The 18,221-nt window shown below is 43.7% G+C and overlaps 1 protein-coding gene across 16 annotated transcripts in view; it reads right to left on the bottom strand.

The window, feature by feature from the left end:
* TENM4 (teneurin transmembrane protein 4) overlaps positions 1-18,221 on the bottom strand; it is a 1,512,248-nt gene that overhangs the window by 89,996 nt on the left and 1,404,031 nt on the right. For all 16 annotated transcript variants that reach the window (XM_032442260.1, XM_032442267.1, XM_032442273.1 and 13 more), the window contains 2 exons: positions 17,948-18,094; positions 4,414-4,630 (listed from right to left, as the gene is read on the bottom strand). In XM_032442260.1, coding sequence (XP_032298151.1) covers positions 4,414-4,630; positions 17,948-18,094 — 364 coding nt within the window. The remainder of the gene's footprint in view (positions 1-4,413; positions 4,631-17,947; positions 18,095-18,221) is intronic.

Below are 18,221 nucleotides of genomic sequence, written 5' to 3'. Positions count from 1 at the left end.
GGGAGATAATTTCTAAAATAATATCTGCCATGTCTTTGAAAATTCCTCATTATTCTATATTTCAAAAAGCTCTGATTTGTTGCTTATAAGTAGTTCATTTATGCAGAAAGAAACAAAAGTAGAAGGATGCCCTTGGAAGACAGTGAAGCTGAGATGATTTGAAGAGGTGCTGTGTTAGTATGGTTTAAAATACAGAAAAATAGGACCCAATTCTCACAGCCAGGTAAAGGAGTGTAGGTACCATCCCCTGCCTTGAACGCTCACTGCCCCTCCTGTGGGGTCAGTAAGGTGCATTATCTGCCTGGAGGCACAAGGAGGTGGAGGGAATGTGCAAACTTCATTTTGCCCAGAAACTGACTAGTTTTCTATTTAAACTACTGATCCAAGGGCAATAAGAGGCTGTTCTTGCAGCTGATATCAGATCCTGCTCTCTTCATAACTCAGCTGGCTACTTCTAGATGCCCATTTAATTGAGATGGGTTAATACAGAATCACAGAATCACAGAACCACAGAATCACAGAATCACAGAATGACCTGGGTTGGAAGGTACCTCAAGGATCATATAGTTCCAACCCCCCTGCCTAGCAGGGCCACCAAACATACACATTTACTAGATCAGGTTGCCCAGGGCCCCGTCCAACCTGGTCTTGAACACCTCCAAGGATGAGGCATCCACAACCTCCCTGGGCAGCCTGTTCCAGGACCTAACCACTCTCCTAGTAAAGAACTTCCCCCTAACATCCAACCTAAATCTTCCCTCTTTTAACTTAAAACCATTTCCCTGTAACTTAAAACCATTTCCCCGTAATACATCTGCCAGCGAGTACATACGCACAAAACACGCCAAAAATAAGGGGTACAAACTACATTTTCTTTAAAAATCACCTGATATATATATATATATCCATATATATATATATATATGTGCAAATATATTTTACAAAAAACATCATTTCTGTGTATGGTTTTCTGAGATAATTTAATCCTGTGCCGACACTCAGCATAAAGAACTCCATGCTCAGGACTTCAGACTGTTCTTGCCACTTTCTGACACTGCCCCTCAAGAGAGAACAAAGATATCATGTGTCCTACTTGAAAGTCAACAACTTGACACCACCACATCTTGTGCTGCTCCTTATGGTGATGGACAACTAAGAATGGCTTAAAAACAAAAAGCAAACAGCAAGAGTAAGTGGTTTCAAAATCGATACCCAAACGATCAAGTAGCAGAAGAGCACTTGTTATCTGTTCATCAAAATGATGTGAAAAGACATTCTGTGCATTTAGAATTTAATTTAGCTCCTTGCTTTATCATCATAAACACTCATTTCAATATGGGCAATGATTATTTTTTTCTTCCCAAACATGAATAATATATAATTGCTGGTATTTTGGAGGAGATAAGGTCTTTACCTTTATCCATATGGGTAATTTATCATTGTCTTTATTTTTCCTCTGCAGTGGTGAGAGAGCTTGTCAGCTCAGCTTGTTCTTAAAAAGCTGGAGTGTAATTCAATAATAAATTCACTCAAAGGCTAGCTGTCATGAGGCATTCACTTATTTGTATCCATTAGGTGATCCGCACTGCTGTTCTCTCTAAAGGATAGCTAAGCTGCATCTCTGAAGCTTGGGAAAGACACTGCATATGGATTCAATCATCTTCACTTTGCTGCCTTTCCTGCATAGGCCATACAGGAATGCAAATGGGATGTGTTGTTAACATCACCTTCCTAACTAGCGTGCTTTGTGAAATCTCTGATCTAAAAGACGTCACTAGTGTCTGAAAGACATCAGCCATGTGGCAGACAGGATGTCCTCTCATTTCACCTCTTCTTATGGGTCTGCTCACAGCAAGTGGCATGGACTGAACACTCCAGTCAGACCCCATGAAGGTGCTTGGATAGAAGTGGGACATCTCAAGCCTAGCAATCAAACAATCAAAGAACCATAGAATCACAGAATGGCTTAGGTTGGAGGGGCCCTCAATGACCAGTGAGCTCCAACACCTGCCATGGGCTGGTTGCCCCCCACCAGCTCAAGTTGCCCAGGGCCCCATCCAGTCTGGCTTTGGGTGCTCCAAGGATGGGACACCACAGCTCTCTGGGCAGTGTATTGTCTTGATCTGCACCAAGGAGGAAAAGACTTCATAAATCACAGTGGCAGCAATGGAATAGTGTCCCAAAAATGTAATGTCATTTTTAGGAACTCAACAGACCCAGTAACCCCAGACTGTACTGCATTGCTGTCTCATGGGAACATGCATCTTTTATTGGAGTCTTCTACTGTTATTTGCAACTGTTCTTGTGATGAGTCAGATTTTCAACTTAAAAGATGCAGTACGATTACAGTCTAAGGTGGTAAGTCTGTGGAGCATGTCTGGTAATATACTCCCTATGTTGATATTTTAAGAATGGCTACCTTAACAATCATCGCTATCTCTGTATAATTCTTTGTGTTAAACAGAACAAGGAGCTTCATTTATTAGTTCCACTGTAGTTAATGAAAAGCAATCATTAAAACCCTTCCTATTGATTTGAATCTCTGCATTCCCTCACTCTAGAAATCTATATGCCAGATAAACATTTCTGCTTGTGGGTGCTCCTGAATCCTGAGCACTTAGCTGGATGCTTACAGATGGAAAGTAATTCCTTCCTACACAGAGATCTACTATTAGTTCTATGATCCACACATATCTCTTATAGGAATTTATGCAGCCCTAATGACAGTGTTTTGGTTCTCTGCTGGTGCTTCCAGAAGCAAATTCAATGTAGAATGAGAAATTCTCATTTTTCCCCCTAACCTCTGTGTGCTGCTGAATGCAAGTAGCCTTTAAAGAGAAGCTGCAAAATGGTATTACGCATGCATGTTGACTTCTAGCATTCTTTAGCTGTACAGGAAAATTTGTTAAACTCAATATATATACTGCTGAAATACTCTAGTTATCAAATAAGGCAGTTACATGTGGCCCTGGTGCCACAGTCCACTGCAGAAAGACTTCCAAACGTGAATTCAACCGATGCTACAACCCTAAATATATCAGAAAATGAAACTGTGAGTACAAACAATTTTGTATTCCATGACCTGATTTTAGAGCAACAAATTACAACAACTGACAACAGAGGATTCACTGGTCTAGCATTTAGTTCAGAACCCAGGCTGCTCAGTGCCCAGAACGTGCAATCTTGAGAATGCTGGCAGAGGAAAACTGTTTGCTACAGAATGACTGTTTGGCCTTAATCTGAATCATTGCCATTAGCTTTCATGAAGGGCTTGACAGCAAGAAAAATTAGAGAGACTATCACATTAGGCCAGTTCACATCTGAGGACAGGCTGTAGAGCACTGCAGGTGTCAATATGTGGGAGGTGGTACCCACTGGATGCTGGCAATGTCCCTTCTTCAAAGAGCATCTGGTTACACCCAAAGGGCCTGAGGGGCCTGCTGAGATGCAAGTACTGAAATAACTACCAGCAGGAACATGAGGATTGTATAGCTTCAGAACCAAGCTATTCACTGCTGCGCATGGGAAAGCTGACAGTAAGCAGTTAATGACTGGGTGGAATTAAGCGGAGTTCAAATGTAAGCATCGAGAACCACCTCGTGGCTCAGGGTCACCACTTCTGAAAGGCAGCACTGGGAGCAGACACTGAATGATCTAAGAAACTGATGCCCCAGGGTATGTATTGTGGCGTTCTGCTTCAGGCATATGGTTTTAAAGGGACTGTCTCCCCTGACAAGACAGGAATGTCTTTAAACAAATGCCTGAAATGCAGTCAGAGACCTGAGCTACACATGATTTGGCAGTTCCTATCTCTTGATGAGGAATGCAGTGAAAAAGAATGTCTCAGTATTAAAATCAATGTATATCCCACTTGATGGTTTATGTCAGAAGTCACTTTTAACAGCCCTCTCTGGACTGTTAGATTTTCTCCAGGCTTTTGGAGGCCATACTATAGATTTTAAAGTTTGTGTTAGTTCCCCTCTCTGTTGGCTCTGTCAAATCTGTGTTTAACGTAGTAGACATTGCTGTTTACTGAACACTTACTAAGTACTTCTGGAAAGTGCAGAATAAATGGCTTTCACTCTGAGAATAGAGAAGGTAGGACATGTAACTCCTGGGAGAGAAGCATCTTTCTTACTGGATAGCGTAAGTTTCCATAGTATCATAGAATATCTTGAATCAGAATATTCTGAGTAGGAAAAGTCCCATAAGGATCACTGAGTCCTATTGAAGATGAAGAGACATCCACCAGAATTACATCAGCCTAGACATTTTTCACAGATCTACTTCCCTGAGACCTTTCCTGTGTTCTGCATCTTGCTAATGTTCCTTCTCAAAGCAATTTGTCATTTCACATCTTACCATGGCCAAGAGGCTCACACTGTTACTGAAGAAAAATCAAACTTCACTTACCCTCCTTCGAAGGGATTGTCTCCTGGGATGATGTGAGTGCTGTCTTTGCCAATCAGGAACTTGATCCGATCGTAGAACGAATGCAAGCTCTGCTGGGAGATGGGTGCTTGTGTCTCCTGGATAATATCTAGGGGGTCCGGGGAGCCCAGGCACAGTGCGTTGACATGGCACAGGGGCTGCAAGCAGCAGTCTGGGTCCATGCAATCCACCAGTCCATCTGCAGAAGGATAAGGAAGATTTTAGAGCAAATGGAACACGGAACGTGGCAGACTTCAGGGTGCAAGAGCACTTAATAATGCTCACATAGGGATACGAGAACTTTACACTTGCACAGAGCAATGCATTTTCCTTTCAGATTCTAAAAAGAGCATCAAATGAGTCAACAGTTGAACAGGATGATCTTAGTGTTCTTTTCCAACCTTAATGATTCCATGTTGCTATAAATTCAAATTAACATGTATGTACACAAGAAAACATATACATACACATAAGATCAGGATTTAAAGAAACCATATTTGAGGTTGATTTTGAGATACACCATTTCCCCTTTTGGTCACTGAGATGACTACACAGACCTTCCAAGGTTTCTGCTGTCTTTTGCTTTCTGTTCATGGATCAGTGACTTTCATACACTGTTCCCATTCCCTTTACAAACAGCAGAACAACTAAATCACACCCAAGGTAACAGTCCTTACAGCAGGACTCAGTAGTGGAGAAAGCCATGGTATCTACAATGTCTATAAAGAGATCTACACATCCAAACCACTAGAGATTCTGGATAGGTAATGAGAAGGCAGAGATTTATCTGGGAATGTTTGGTCTCTGTTGGAATTTGTCACAGTTATTTCATGCAGATACAGAAAACCAGACAACCCAAAACTCTAAGTATATAGATCCTGCATTTTTGTCAACAATGAATTAAAAATAACAAAATAATATCATTGGACATACAAGAAAGAAGCTTGGTTGGTGTCAGTGTAGTAGCTGGATACTCTATATATCAGGGAATCCCCCTTCATATCTAGCATCCTACTGACAACTTCAGTAAGAAATGAATGTGTTTTGAGAGCAAAACTGTCCTGAGAGGGTAGGTTCCTTCTGAAGTGGGATGAGATTTGGAGTTGGAAGGTGCTAGATGGGCCGTGGGCAACCTGATCTAGTGTCTGATTTAGGGGTGTCAACCCTGCCCACAGCAAAGGGGTTGGAACTAGAAGATCTTTGAGGTCCATCCACCCAAGTCATTCTATGATTCTGTGACTGTATTTTCTGTGTCAAGGAAACAGTAAAGGAAGGCAAACCTGTCTGTCATTATTACAGACTATGAGCTTGAGTTTCCTCCCAGTTACACTGGTGTGAATTAGAAACCCTTTGTTATCGGTACTACTTTGAATTTACTGCGATGTACATGGGATGAGAATCTGATCTATTATTATTTCTGCAGTATTTATGATGGCTTACATGTCATGCACTGGGATTCTGTTGAGTTATACTTGTCTTGGAAGATTTTAGTGCCATAAAGCATCACTTGCAACGCCATCTCATGTGGCCACCCTCACAAAGAAGAGCAGAAAGAAAGCCTGTTGAGTGCTCCCAGAGCTTCTGGCCTACGTGTGGGTCAAAGTGGGAGAAAAATCCGCTCCATGCACACAAGCACACACACATCGAGCCATTTCTACAAGTGCTCTGCACCTGCTATTAACGATAATGGGAGACTAGCAAAAGTGCTTTCCAAAACCCCATCCATTATCCTTACCTCTGTCTGTTCTGATATCACTACATCTTTATAACTCCTCACAAAATTGCCACAAAAATTTATCAGCTCGGGCACAAAATCTACCCATCTGCCTTCTCTCTTGATGACTTGTGATAATGAAAAAGAACTAATTACATTTTATTTGCCTATTAAAAAAAAAACCCAAAAAAACGACTCGCTGCAGATGATTAGGCCAGGAGGATTCTGGAAGGTCAAATCTCAGATGGAATCTGAGATAGTGTTCAAGAACAGAGACCTGCATAGATGTAATTTGCTTATCCACTGCTACGTCCCCCCCTCAAAAAAAAGACATGTAAAAGCAAAAAAAAAACCAACAAAAACAAGCCAACTGTTACTGCTCTGATTATAGTTTCAAGGAAGATATAATGTTGTCATTATCTCCTCCACGTTAATAATGTTCTCTACTATGAAGACAATGTAGTGAGAGGATGGCAAACCAGCTGCCCCATACCTCTTCATTACTGTCTTCATTTCAGATGTCAGAAATGTGTTTGGGGACCTGAATCTGCGAGACAGAAAGCAACTGTTGCCTTTGTAGGAAAAAAAAAGTAGAGAAATATTTTAAGAACAGATGCACGGGACAGTGTTTTGTATGATGGCAGTGATGAGGCCTCGCCTACAGATGAGCTTAGCAATTAATGTGTTTCAAGCCTGTATGCAGTAAGCTGGAGGTAATTACACCACAGAGATTTGCTATTGTCACCTTAGATCCACTCAAGCCCTCAAGAGCTGAAATGGAATTTACCTACTCGTACAACAGCATTTTCAGGGCAATACTTTTAGTTAGGTTGGAAAACTGAGGCCATTTTTGGGAGGCACAGAGAACAGTGAGAGTTAAAGCAGATTAGGGGAGATTCAGACTGACTAGAAGGAAGAAGTTTTTTACAGGAGGGGTAGTGAGTCGCTGGAACAGCTTGCATGGAGAGATGGTGGATGCCCTGTCCTTGGAGACACCCAAGGTCAGGCTGGACAGGGCTCTGAGCACCTGATGGAGCTGTAGGTGTCCCTGCTCACTGGGGAGTTGGGCTAGATGGCCTTTACAAGTCCCTTCCAACTCAAACAATTCTATGGTTTTACAACAAGTAGCAATGGGCTTTTGAAAGCAGGAGCTCCCTTGTACTACATATAGCCACGATATAGAATCATAGAATCATTAAGTTTAGAAAAGACCTCTAAAATCATCTAGTCCAACCATCAGCCCATCCCACCATGCCCACTAACCATGTACCTCAGTCCCTCATCAACCCTTTTCAGAGAGGGTGACTCCACCACCTCCACATCTCCCTGGGCACCTGCTCCAATGCATTACCACCCTTTCTGAGATGAAATGCTTCCTAATATCCAATCTGTACTTCCCCTGGTACAACTTAAGACCATTACCTCTTGTTCTGTTGTTACCCAGGATGTGATCAGATCAATAGGGGCTCCCCTAAGCCTCCTCCTTTCCAAACTGAACCATCCCGGTTCCCTCAGCCATATGACCATGGCACCTCAGACCAGAGAAGAAATGCATTGTTGAATTATACCAATGCAAGACTGAAAGTGCTTTCTAGAGCATTTGCAATAGTTTATATGCTTTAGGGTCACAAAGGCTACTCTGATCTGCTTGTCAGACTGCTATATACAAGCTGCTCATTTTTCCCCCAGAACTGGATTAAAGCCTGTCAGCATCCAATATACTTTGGGATGGTGGATAAAGGCCTTTTACGCTTGGGCTACTGTCTCTGTCCAGCCTCTCTATTTAGAAAGATATCTCATATTTCAAAGACATCTGATTACAGTGAGTCCACCGCTTCCTCCGGTAAGCCATTCAGATGTTTAATTACTGCTAGGAAACTGCATCTTATTTCAAGGTTGAATTTGTCTAACTCTCATATCTCACAGCCGAACGTGGTTTTTTTTTTGCCTTCACAAGGTAACCAATATCCTTCTGCACTGCAGGATCAGATGCCTTTTCCATGTGCAAGTCTTGCCACGCAGAGCAGCAAGTTATTCCAACCCCACTTCTGAACAGCTGAACAAGACTAAGGTTCTTGTTTATTTTCCAGCTGCCAGATTTAGATTTTTTAGTGATTTCACCTGGGGCCATTAACACTAGGCACAAAACAATTGAGGCAGCAATACTGGGTAGAGAAGAGAGAGCAATTCCCTACTTTTGTGTTGGTTATTGTTGTAATTTTTCTTCTAATGCTAAGGTTTACAGTAGCCTTTTAGCAACAGTGTTGTGCTTAGAACTCATGTTGAGAGAATTATCTCCCACGATCTCTAAATCCTTCTCTGAGCCACTGCCTTTCAAGTGTCCCCCAGCCCATAAGGATCACATGCTTGCTTTGTTCCCAGGGGTATTACCTTGCATTCTGCTGCCTTAAGACACATTCTGTTGGATTCTGACGGTGTAGTGATGTGAGTCAGATCACTCTGTATCAAAATGATTTGGGTGTGTATTTATCAGCATATCAAGCATGATATGGTGACATATGGTAACAGGAAGATTTTATCAGGAAAGATTTAAACTACACTCAACAGTGCTGAATGGGGCTGGATGTAACAGGCAATTCCAAGGAGCCCCTCTAGAAACAGATCCAACCACAGATAACATTCATTAAACAAATGAATTCAGAGATCTGTTACTGTGCCAGATTTTAAGCCATCTTGTGTTCTTTTGCATTTCCATCTAAAACGAATCACTACATCTTTGAGATGTTTTCAGCATGTTTCTTACTGGTGTTGCAGACAGCTGTTCCATCTCATGTCCTCAAACACCTCCTTTTCTTATCTTCCCCATAGCAGCTTTTTGCCCTGTATTCTTAAAAGTCAGAGTGCATAGACAGAGAGGGATGCATTCTGACTGCCTACCACCGGTGTGTAGCTCACATCAATTTCTTTCTGCCGGCAGAGGATGGGGCCAGGTTTGGTATTCAGCAGTTTTTCTCAGTCATTGCTATCCTGGCTTTCTTTTAAAACATTCTGACTAGAGCAACTGGGGCAGCTAAGTTAGATCTCGACAATGGATCTGAATGCTGACTTTATTCAGAATGAGTTTCACAAGTTTCTCAGTGTCATGGCAGTCTTCTAAAAATACCTGGATGCCAAATATAAGATGACCTAAAATGATGTGGCTTTCAGACATTGCATGTGGCCCATCGCTTTCTGAATACCACAACCTTCATGATGTTTCGTGAGCCACCTAGAACAATTAGTTTTGAAGATCTGGAGCTGCTGGAGTTGGTGTGGAGAGTCAGGGCTGTGTCTGATGGAAGACTCAGGTGCACTGGAGGAAAGCGCCTTATGCTCTTAGGTATCCACCACACATTCAGTTGATGGATACAAGCCAAAAAAAACCCACCAAACAACCAAACCCAAACCTCTGACAAACAAACTGAAGCTGTTCCAGATGTGTTATGAATCATAGAATGGCCTGGGTTGAAAAGGACTACAATGATCATCTGGTTTCAACTCCCCTGCTATGTGCAGGGTCGCCAGCCACCAGACCAGGCTGTCCAGAGCTACATCCAGCCTGGCCTTGAATGCCTCCAGGGATGGGGCATCCACAGTTTCCTTGGGCCACAACCCCTGTGCTCCATGGACTGCTGCTACACTTGCTGGCTCACAAATCCCACAGGAGTCCAGGTTTCAAGTCCCTCAACCACCACCATGCAGTGCCAGCAAAGCCTCCAGGAGCAGAATTGCACACGGAAGCAAAGGACTGGTTTTGAGAGACTGCTTTTGCAGTAAACAAGATCAGCTGAGAGCTAATAAAATTTCAAATTAGCTGTGACTTTTCATGGCCCCACAGTTGTGTTGGCTGATTTAATGGGCAGCGCCTTAGCTCGCTGAGATTGAATAATGGAGCATTTCTACAGAGTTATGGATGCTGCAACAAAAATCTGTCATGCTAACATCAACAACGGAATGCAAATAACTTTCATCTGGGAGTGTTACTATGTGTTTAAGCTGGCTCTGACAGGTGCTGCATGTCAAGTGTCAGGATAGAACAGGCAGGCCACACATAGGGACAGACCTGCTGGTACATGGAGCACACATGACAAATTCAAGCATTGCTCCTGCTGAAGACAAGTAGAGTTTTTGCCACTGATTGCAGTGGGAAGAACTCAGGGAGAAGCTGTATAGGTGAAGCAGGAGTAGGAAGAAAAGAACAGTGAAAACACATTGCCTTACAGCAATATTTTCGCTACCACTGAAAGCATAAGATGCACTGATTGCACCTCATCCAGTTCTTGCCTTTCATTCTTCTTCCTGTATCATTCACCAGACAACAGTATCACCTTTCATGAGCACACTGTGTTACCCTGTGATGCTTTTGGATGCATTAATAGGAGAGTTTGTATGGGGAGGGTTTAAAACTAAGGCATTCAGATGTAGAGGTAACATAATGTACTATCCTCACCCTTAAGCAAATCAAATTTTACCCTTCCAGCATCAGCTTGAGCTCTCCCCAAACAAAGGCTAAAGGAATGTCTCAGTATTTCTGCAGAAAACACAAGTTATTGTTCTTGTGAATGCATGGGTTCCGGGCAGCTTACAAAAGTAATGATGTTCTGCCCTGAGCTGAGGACTGATACTTCATTTACCTCTCGTGGATCTGGGGAATTAATAACTTTTCCTCTTGGGCTTTGCAGAGAACAGTTTTACCCATTCAACAAAAGAGGTGTAGCTTTTTGGTTTACTGTGAGAAAGGAGTAGGAAATACAAAACAAATGTGAGGAACAATAGCAATGTCCCTGTGATCACGTTAGATATTTCTGTTCTCTTAGCTCCTTCTATTCTACCTCCTCTGTTTTGATTTTGCTTGAGTAAGGTTCTCACTGGCTGAATCCTAAATAAATTAGATTGCTGGCTCCCTGGGAAAGGAATTGCCCTAACATCTTTCCCTAATATTTGCAGGTTCAAAATCGTATAGTCATATGTAACAGCAATCATGTATTTGTATTGCAGCACTCCTTGGGCTTTAGTGCAGAAAAAGAGCCCTGCTGTGCCAGGCACTACAGAAAACAGAAGAATAATGCAGAAAGTCCATTCTAATCCAGCACTATGTTCTTGTTTAAAGAACATCTGAAACAAAACAAAACAGAAGGGAATGGAGCAGGAGGAGGAAATGACAGGAAACATATGATAATCACTACTAGCTGACCATAAACCAGGACTATAATAATGTGGTTAGAGTCTACAAGTTTACAGAATCTCCCAGATCACCACTGCTGTGTTACTGCAGCTGGCTTCATGGGATTTCCCTTCTGTAGACGGACTTTTAGCAAGAGGAGTTACCCACTGCACTGGAATCACAGAATCACAGCATATCCTGAATTGGAAGAGACCCACAAGGATCACTGAGTCCAACCCCTGCCTGGCCACACACAGCACCACCCAAACCCAAATACAAGGTCTGAGAGTGGTGTCGCAATGCTCCCTGAGCTCCATCAGCTCAGGGCTGTGCCCACTGCCCTGGGCAGCCTGTTCCATGCCCATCACTCTCTGGGGCACAGCCTTTTCCTCACCCCCCCCCCCCCCCCTCCCTGATACAGCTCCAAAAGCATCACAGAAACCAAGCAATTTATGTTTGGAGTGAAATTTCATCAGATGCTGAAGGCATGTGAGAGCCCTTTCACGCAGAAGGGACTGGCTTTCAGATGCTGCAGAAAGCAGAGGTTGCTTAATGTGATCGATAGCCAAGAAATGCTGTACCTGAAGCTGAGTCCTTCAGGAACCAGCATACCTCTGAGAAAGAGGGGCCCTGAGCTTAGGAAAAAAGTGGATGAGCAATGGGTTCACACTCTCAGTAGATAAGATACTCTTAGCTCAGATCTCTTTGCACCAAGGTGCATTTCTTAAAAGGGCTGTAAGCGTTAAGCTAATGCTGAAAGGGTCATCCTAACATATTCTGCTGACTGATTCCACAGCAGTTCAAGAAATCACCTTGGCACACCTTGGAAAATAGCCTCAGATCACTCAGATACAGGCATGGTTTTCCAGTCCCCATCACAAGGAAAGCAGCCATGCATTCTGTGCACCCATGACAGTACGTGACCTGACACACTTAAGAGCAAACCCTGAGGTTTCTAAGGGGAATGTCTGCCCCAAAGGGGATGCAAGAGTTTGCTTCAAGTGCTAAAGCAGGTCTGGCAGAGCTTCTTTGAGCTTCTTTCAGAATGGGTGCCCACGCTCTTCTAAGTTTATTGCAGAAGGGCCTTGCAATATGCATGTTCAAGCCTGTCTTTTCTGAAAACAGTTCACATCAGCTTTTGTTACATCTTGTATACCAGCAGTGCTTCCTTCCCATCTGCAATTTGCTTCGCCTCAGCAGAAAACGAAACATTTATTTAGGAAAAGTGGTCATTTTCAGTGTTTCTCAATCTATTAACCAAAAGAATTCCGTTACGGAACAGTTATAAGGAGTAGGAACAGCCCAAGCTGCCAAGGCAAACCACAGCCACTGCTAGACACTCACTTCACAGCACATCATCCTTGCTAACAGCACTATGTGCTTCTGGATGCTGCAGTGCCCAGCTTCACACCGCTCTCCTGACAGCCTCAGTGCTAACAGCCAGCAGCAGGTGCTACACGAGTGTTACCATCCAATAGAGGATCAGCGAGCTGCTGAAACCCGCAAATGTGAACATGTCATGTTGTTCCCTTATTTCAGGAAAGGTTGATTAACAGTCATCATAAAATACAGGAAGAGAAGGTAGGTGATACCAACTAGTCAATCTCCTTCTCATCTTTTTAGAAGTGCCCTGCGGCTCCTCCAAGATGACCCTGTTGTTTGACTGGATCTATCAGTGATGGTAAATGCTAATTTACCATGGCTGTTTTCCCAGGTGCGTTCAGATCTCAACACTTCCCTCTGTAAATGTAGCTCGCACATTAATGCATCATTTTTTATGGTTTCGAGGAAGCAGACAGCTCCCGTAGCATGCCCAGGAGACAATCTTCTTGTGCTATAAAAGCCTCTCCGGCATGAAGTAAAGGTTCATAACAGTGTGCAAAAGAAAAAAAGAAACCTGAAAGCATCCCATCACCTTGTCTGCAGCTCATGCATTTACATAGAGATTTGTTCTGAGGTTCTCTTGGATGCCATCCAGTTCCCTCTATAACCCTGCCACTGCCTTCAGGTGTAACCCTAAACACTGGCAGGGAGCAGTGCAGGCTCCTGCCAGCTCTCTAACACATTATTTGGCATGTGCAGGACAGATGGTGGGCACATGGGTGTTAAGAAGGCCAACGAGGAGCGCCAAAATTTCTCTTGCCAAAAGATTTGAAAAGTTGCCATCCTAAAGCATTATGCAAGTCTCCACCTTAAGACAAGCACAACCTGATCCTCGTGTGGGTCAAGCAAGGCATGAAGCATTACTCTGAAGAGTTACATGAATGGACTGCGATGCTGTAAAACAAATAGATTTGAGACATATCAAGGAACTCATTCCTGGTGGTTCAAGTGTGGCTATGGCAGAATTACACAGTTCCTGAAATGAGAGTGGCAGCAATAGCTACTACTATTATACTACTCAAGGCAGTAAAGAAAAGCAAAAATACCACCTGCAGTGCCTGTGTTGCTCTGACTTGGGTTTGAACACAATTGTTAGGAGGATGGAGGTAAGGAAAGTGTAAGAGCTGTTCCCCCATTGAGCTCTTAGCACCTGGTGGGACACGCAACAGAACCTGCTACGGCCAAACAGGGCCACATGTACATTGGAACTCTGTGTTTGTGCTCAGCTGAATGCATTGCATGTAGTCATCAAGAATAAGAAACCTCACTACTGTACTTCTTGCAGAAGAGAACAGGAGGTTTCTGGAAGCCAGAAAAGATGGATGCAGTCAGATCCACTTTGGGAGAACCATTAGGCTCTAAGCCCTCACGCAAAGCTACCTTTGTGAATGTCTCACTCTCATGGTTTCAGGACATTGGAGCATATCCAGACAATGAAATTGTGAACTGGGCAATGCTCTGAGTATAGAGGGAGTCACACTGATGATTTCTCTGGAACGAAGATGGTTAAGATAGCTTTACTGCTCATATATCTACAGTTAGTGAATAATGGCCTCTCATCTTTCCCTCTGTTGCTCAATATACTCTGTTCCTGATGGAGGAGTCTACAAGTGCAATGGAGCCCATATTTATCCTACAGAATATTGGCCGCCTCTCTACACCGAGTCAAATGCCGTTAATTCCACTTCCTGACTTGTCACAGGAGTTAATATCCACGGTCTTTTAAACCTTCAGACTTTCTACTCTACAAGTACATGACAGTGCACTCCATGTGGGCTTACCTTCAGGATCACTGCTCTCAGGACTACCCACTGAGAGCCAGCAGCCAAGAATAGTGGCTATTTTCCGCCAAAGAGAGGCAAGAAGCACCTTTCAGGGCCCAACTTCAGGAAACATCTCTTATTTGTTACAATACAGGCAGTACCTTCTGAGGTCAAATGTTGAAAAACCAAGTCTTTTACACAGGTGGTTAAAGCGCAGCACTGCTTTCCATTGACTGGTACTGGATGATTGCCTGCTCGATGTTACTTGCCACAACTCCTTTCAAGCTGATGGACTTCATGTTTAGAAGTGTAAATAAAGTAGGCCTGAGTGTGAAACCTAAGTGTCAGCTTTGACAAATGACACTTGAGTGTGGAGAGGGATGTGCTCTCCCAGACACCTTGCTTTAACCTGACCAGAAATTACATTTCATGGAGTTTCTCTCTGAGCGACTTCTGCTTCACTTGTTATTGTTTATCTGAACAGCCTCCAGATTTAAGAGGCCAGCACGCCCTGTAATTTGGTACCCATCTCCCTCGAGGTATGATTAGGCTGGGAAGTGATGAAAAAGATTCTGACTTCAGCTCCTATTATCCTGAGGTATTTCCTGCTGCAGGGATCCTGATTAGCAGACACACGATATCACAACGCGGGACTGGCTTCCGATGAGCTCAGGCAGAGCAAAAGACCCTTAATGCGAATGGCCTCACATTGCTCTTCGGAAAAACCACTGTGCTCTTTGCCCTCAAGTGACTCTGGTTTTAGTGGAAAATGACTTGAAGGGCAGCGTTCATCAAGCAAAAGTAGGTGATGTCTGAAACAACTCAGGGAGATGATGCTGTAGACCTATTTCTCTCCACTGGTAGCATGCGTGGTGACCAGCTTGGATGTCTGACTTCTAAACCTGCATGAAATCTGCCATCTCCAATGCCTGCATGCATGTGCATACGAAGGTAAGTTCAGCAATAGCCCTGAAATCTCTTGTGGGAACAGCCAACTAAAACACCCTACTCCAGCCAAGAGCAAGTGTCACCTGAGATACTGTCAGTACCTCCAAAAAGGGAAAAGCCTCTTAGTGTGTTTATACCCTCACTGCCTGCTCTTACAAGAGGCTGCACAGCCTGCATCTTTTCTGTTCTCTGGAAAACACTGCAGTTGTGCAAGATGTGATCTCTTTGGTGACAAAGTGTTTGCAATGAATACAGACTCAATTCTACTTCCAAAACACAGTGGTGTGCTGTCACTGGATTGCCTTGGGATAGCTGAGAAACCCAAAGACAGCTATCACACGTGAAACATGTATATGTGCTGCTCAGGAGGTCTAAGCTGTGTGGAAAAGAAGCTAAAAGCCAGATGAGATACTCCAGGATGAGTCATGACAAGAGGCAGCAGTCATAAGTTGGAACATGAAAAATTCTAATTAGTTATTATGAGAGCAATGCCTACGGTGCAGGTGATCATATATACTGAGGCAGACCGCCCAAAGAGGTGGAACCACCATCCTTGGAGTTGTTCAAGAATTGACTGGACACAGCCCTGAGCATGTAGACCTGTTCTGGCCAGATACTTGATACAGATATCTGCTGGAGGTCCCTTCCAACCTAAATTATTTATGTTCCACAGATATCTCCAGCTCACTTGCTATACTGAGGTCAGTATGGGATCTGGGACACAGGCCCAGAATCAGCCTTCCTTCCCCACTCCAGGTAAACCTATTCAAATCTCTGTGCTGAACAAGGAACTCTGGCTTCAAAGCAGAAATTCCCCACCACTACTGATCTCAGGAGCTGAAGTTCTAGATTTCAACCCACAAAAGATCCACAAAAATCTATATAGATCAGATCAAGAAGGTGAATGTATCCCCTTGGTCTTGGCCTGGTCTGGTATTAAATGTGGAGGTTAGTGGCCCTGCCTGTGGCTGGGGGGTTGGAGCTTGATGATCCTTGAGGTTCCTTCCAACCCAAGCCATTTTATGATTCTATGATTCTTTTCCACTTTCCAGATGACAGCAACAGCAGTAGCAGAATAAAAGGAAATAGCACGGTGTGTTACACGGTTATCTGTGAACTGCAATGTACACTGTCCACGTACAAGAGATTTTTTTAGCATACCAAGAGCAAGATCAACACTCATTTATGGGCTCTGACACATGCATAAGCTGTTGCAAGGTAGTAAGTGAGAACCTGTTAGTCGCTTTGCTCTAGCTGTGTATGCCCATGTTTCACACAAGCCCACCAAATGCAGATTAGCAGCTGAAGGGCACTAACTTGTAAACATCTCAATGCCTTTTGTCTTTCCTACACCTGCTGGTGAGACCACAAACCCCACTGCAAGGTCAGCGCCTTGAACCAGGAGATATGAGGAGACCGCGTTTCACCAACCTGAGTTTGGTCACGCTCTCTTTGATGTTATACAGATGTAGTCTACCCTGTCTGTTAGCCTGGATTACTCTGTTGCTTATTTTTTTTCCAGGGAAACAAGGGTTGCCCATAGATCTATTTACCATATTTTTATGCATCTGACATAGTGAACTTTACCGTTGCCTTGAGAATTCTGTACATAGGGGAGTATGGCGATACTCAGTTTCATGTGAGGCGGGGGGAAACATTTGTTTCTCTGTGTATGTTATGTTCTTTATATGGCTCTCCAGTTTTTTTCTGTCTTCTCCAAAGGGATAATTCAGTCTGTTTGTCATGCCAGATGTGCAGAAGTATTTCAAATATTCAATCAAAATCCCAGTTGCTGTGAAGCAGATAATCACAGTCTTGGCTGCCTATTTTTATTTTATTTTTTTTTAACTGTACTGTTCTTGTGAATATGATAAAAAAGAAACTTGCAAAATACGATCTCTGCTTCACAGTCTGGGTCCTGGTCCAGACTTGTGGTTTACAAAGCCTTTTGCTGAGTGACAACAAAACAAATTATGCGGCCTCCCTTATGCCTTAAATTTAATATCTCATCTCCTGCCCTCTAATTCAAACCTTCACACGGCACCAGGGTTTCCTTTGTAATGAGATAACTCTGAATATTAAGTTTGCATTACACAGGGCTATTATTCACATGCCTGACATCACTGCATATGGAACTGTAATCAATAAAACATGGTTTGAGAGGGATTGGATGGCTTGTGGGCATGGGGATCAGTCACTGGAGCCTCTCAGTTACTGCAAAACGTTCATCCCAAGACAGTAGTGACCTACTGAGGAGCCCTGATGAAAACCTCAGGCAGCGAGGCCAAAGTTGGAGCAGTTGGGGACATGTGCTGTTTGAGATGGTCCCACTGTGTCACTGCTGATCCACATTGCTGTGTGGGGCAGCATGGTGAGCGCACAGCCTCTGCCGGCTCTCAAGCATATGGACTTGATCTGCAGGTAAATAAGCCTTCCTCTTCGGTCCTGGCACCCCAAGTGCATTTGAATGTTTGGATTGGACTCCACTCTGGCTGAGCCAGCCTGGCAGACCTCACTGACACGTCACACACGCTCGGGTCCTACCTCCATCGTTGTCCTTCCCGTCGCCGCACGCCGTCTCCATGGACGTATCACAGCCCGCTCCTCTCCAGCCCAGCTGGCAGACGCAGTGCCAACCGTTCATGTCCAGAGTGCATCTGCCATTCCCATTGCACAAGCCAGGGCATCCCTCTGCAAGGCAAACAGCCACATGTTCAGACACACCACAAAGGAAGGGAAATGCAGCCTGGAAAAGGGCTGGTAAACAGCCATTTCCCTTTGCTTTTGGCTCAGTTCTCCACTCCCACTTGATATCTTC

Source organism: Coturnix japonica, chromosome 1 (genome assembly GCF_001577835.2).
Source record: "Coturnix japonica isolate 7356 chromosome 1, Coturnix japonica 2.1, whole genome shotgun sequence".
NCBI classification, from domain to species: Eukaryota; Metazoa; Chordata; class Aves; order Galliformes; family Phasianidae; genus Coturnix; species Coturnix japonica.
This window is presented reverse-complemented; position numbering and strand designations above follow the sequence as displayed.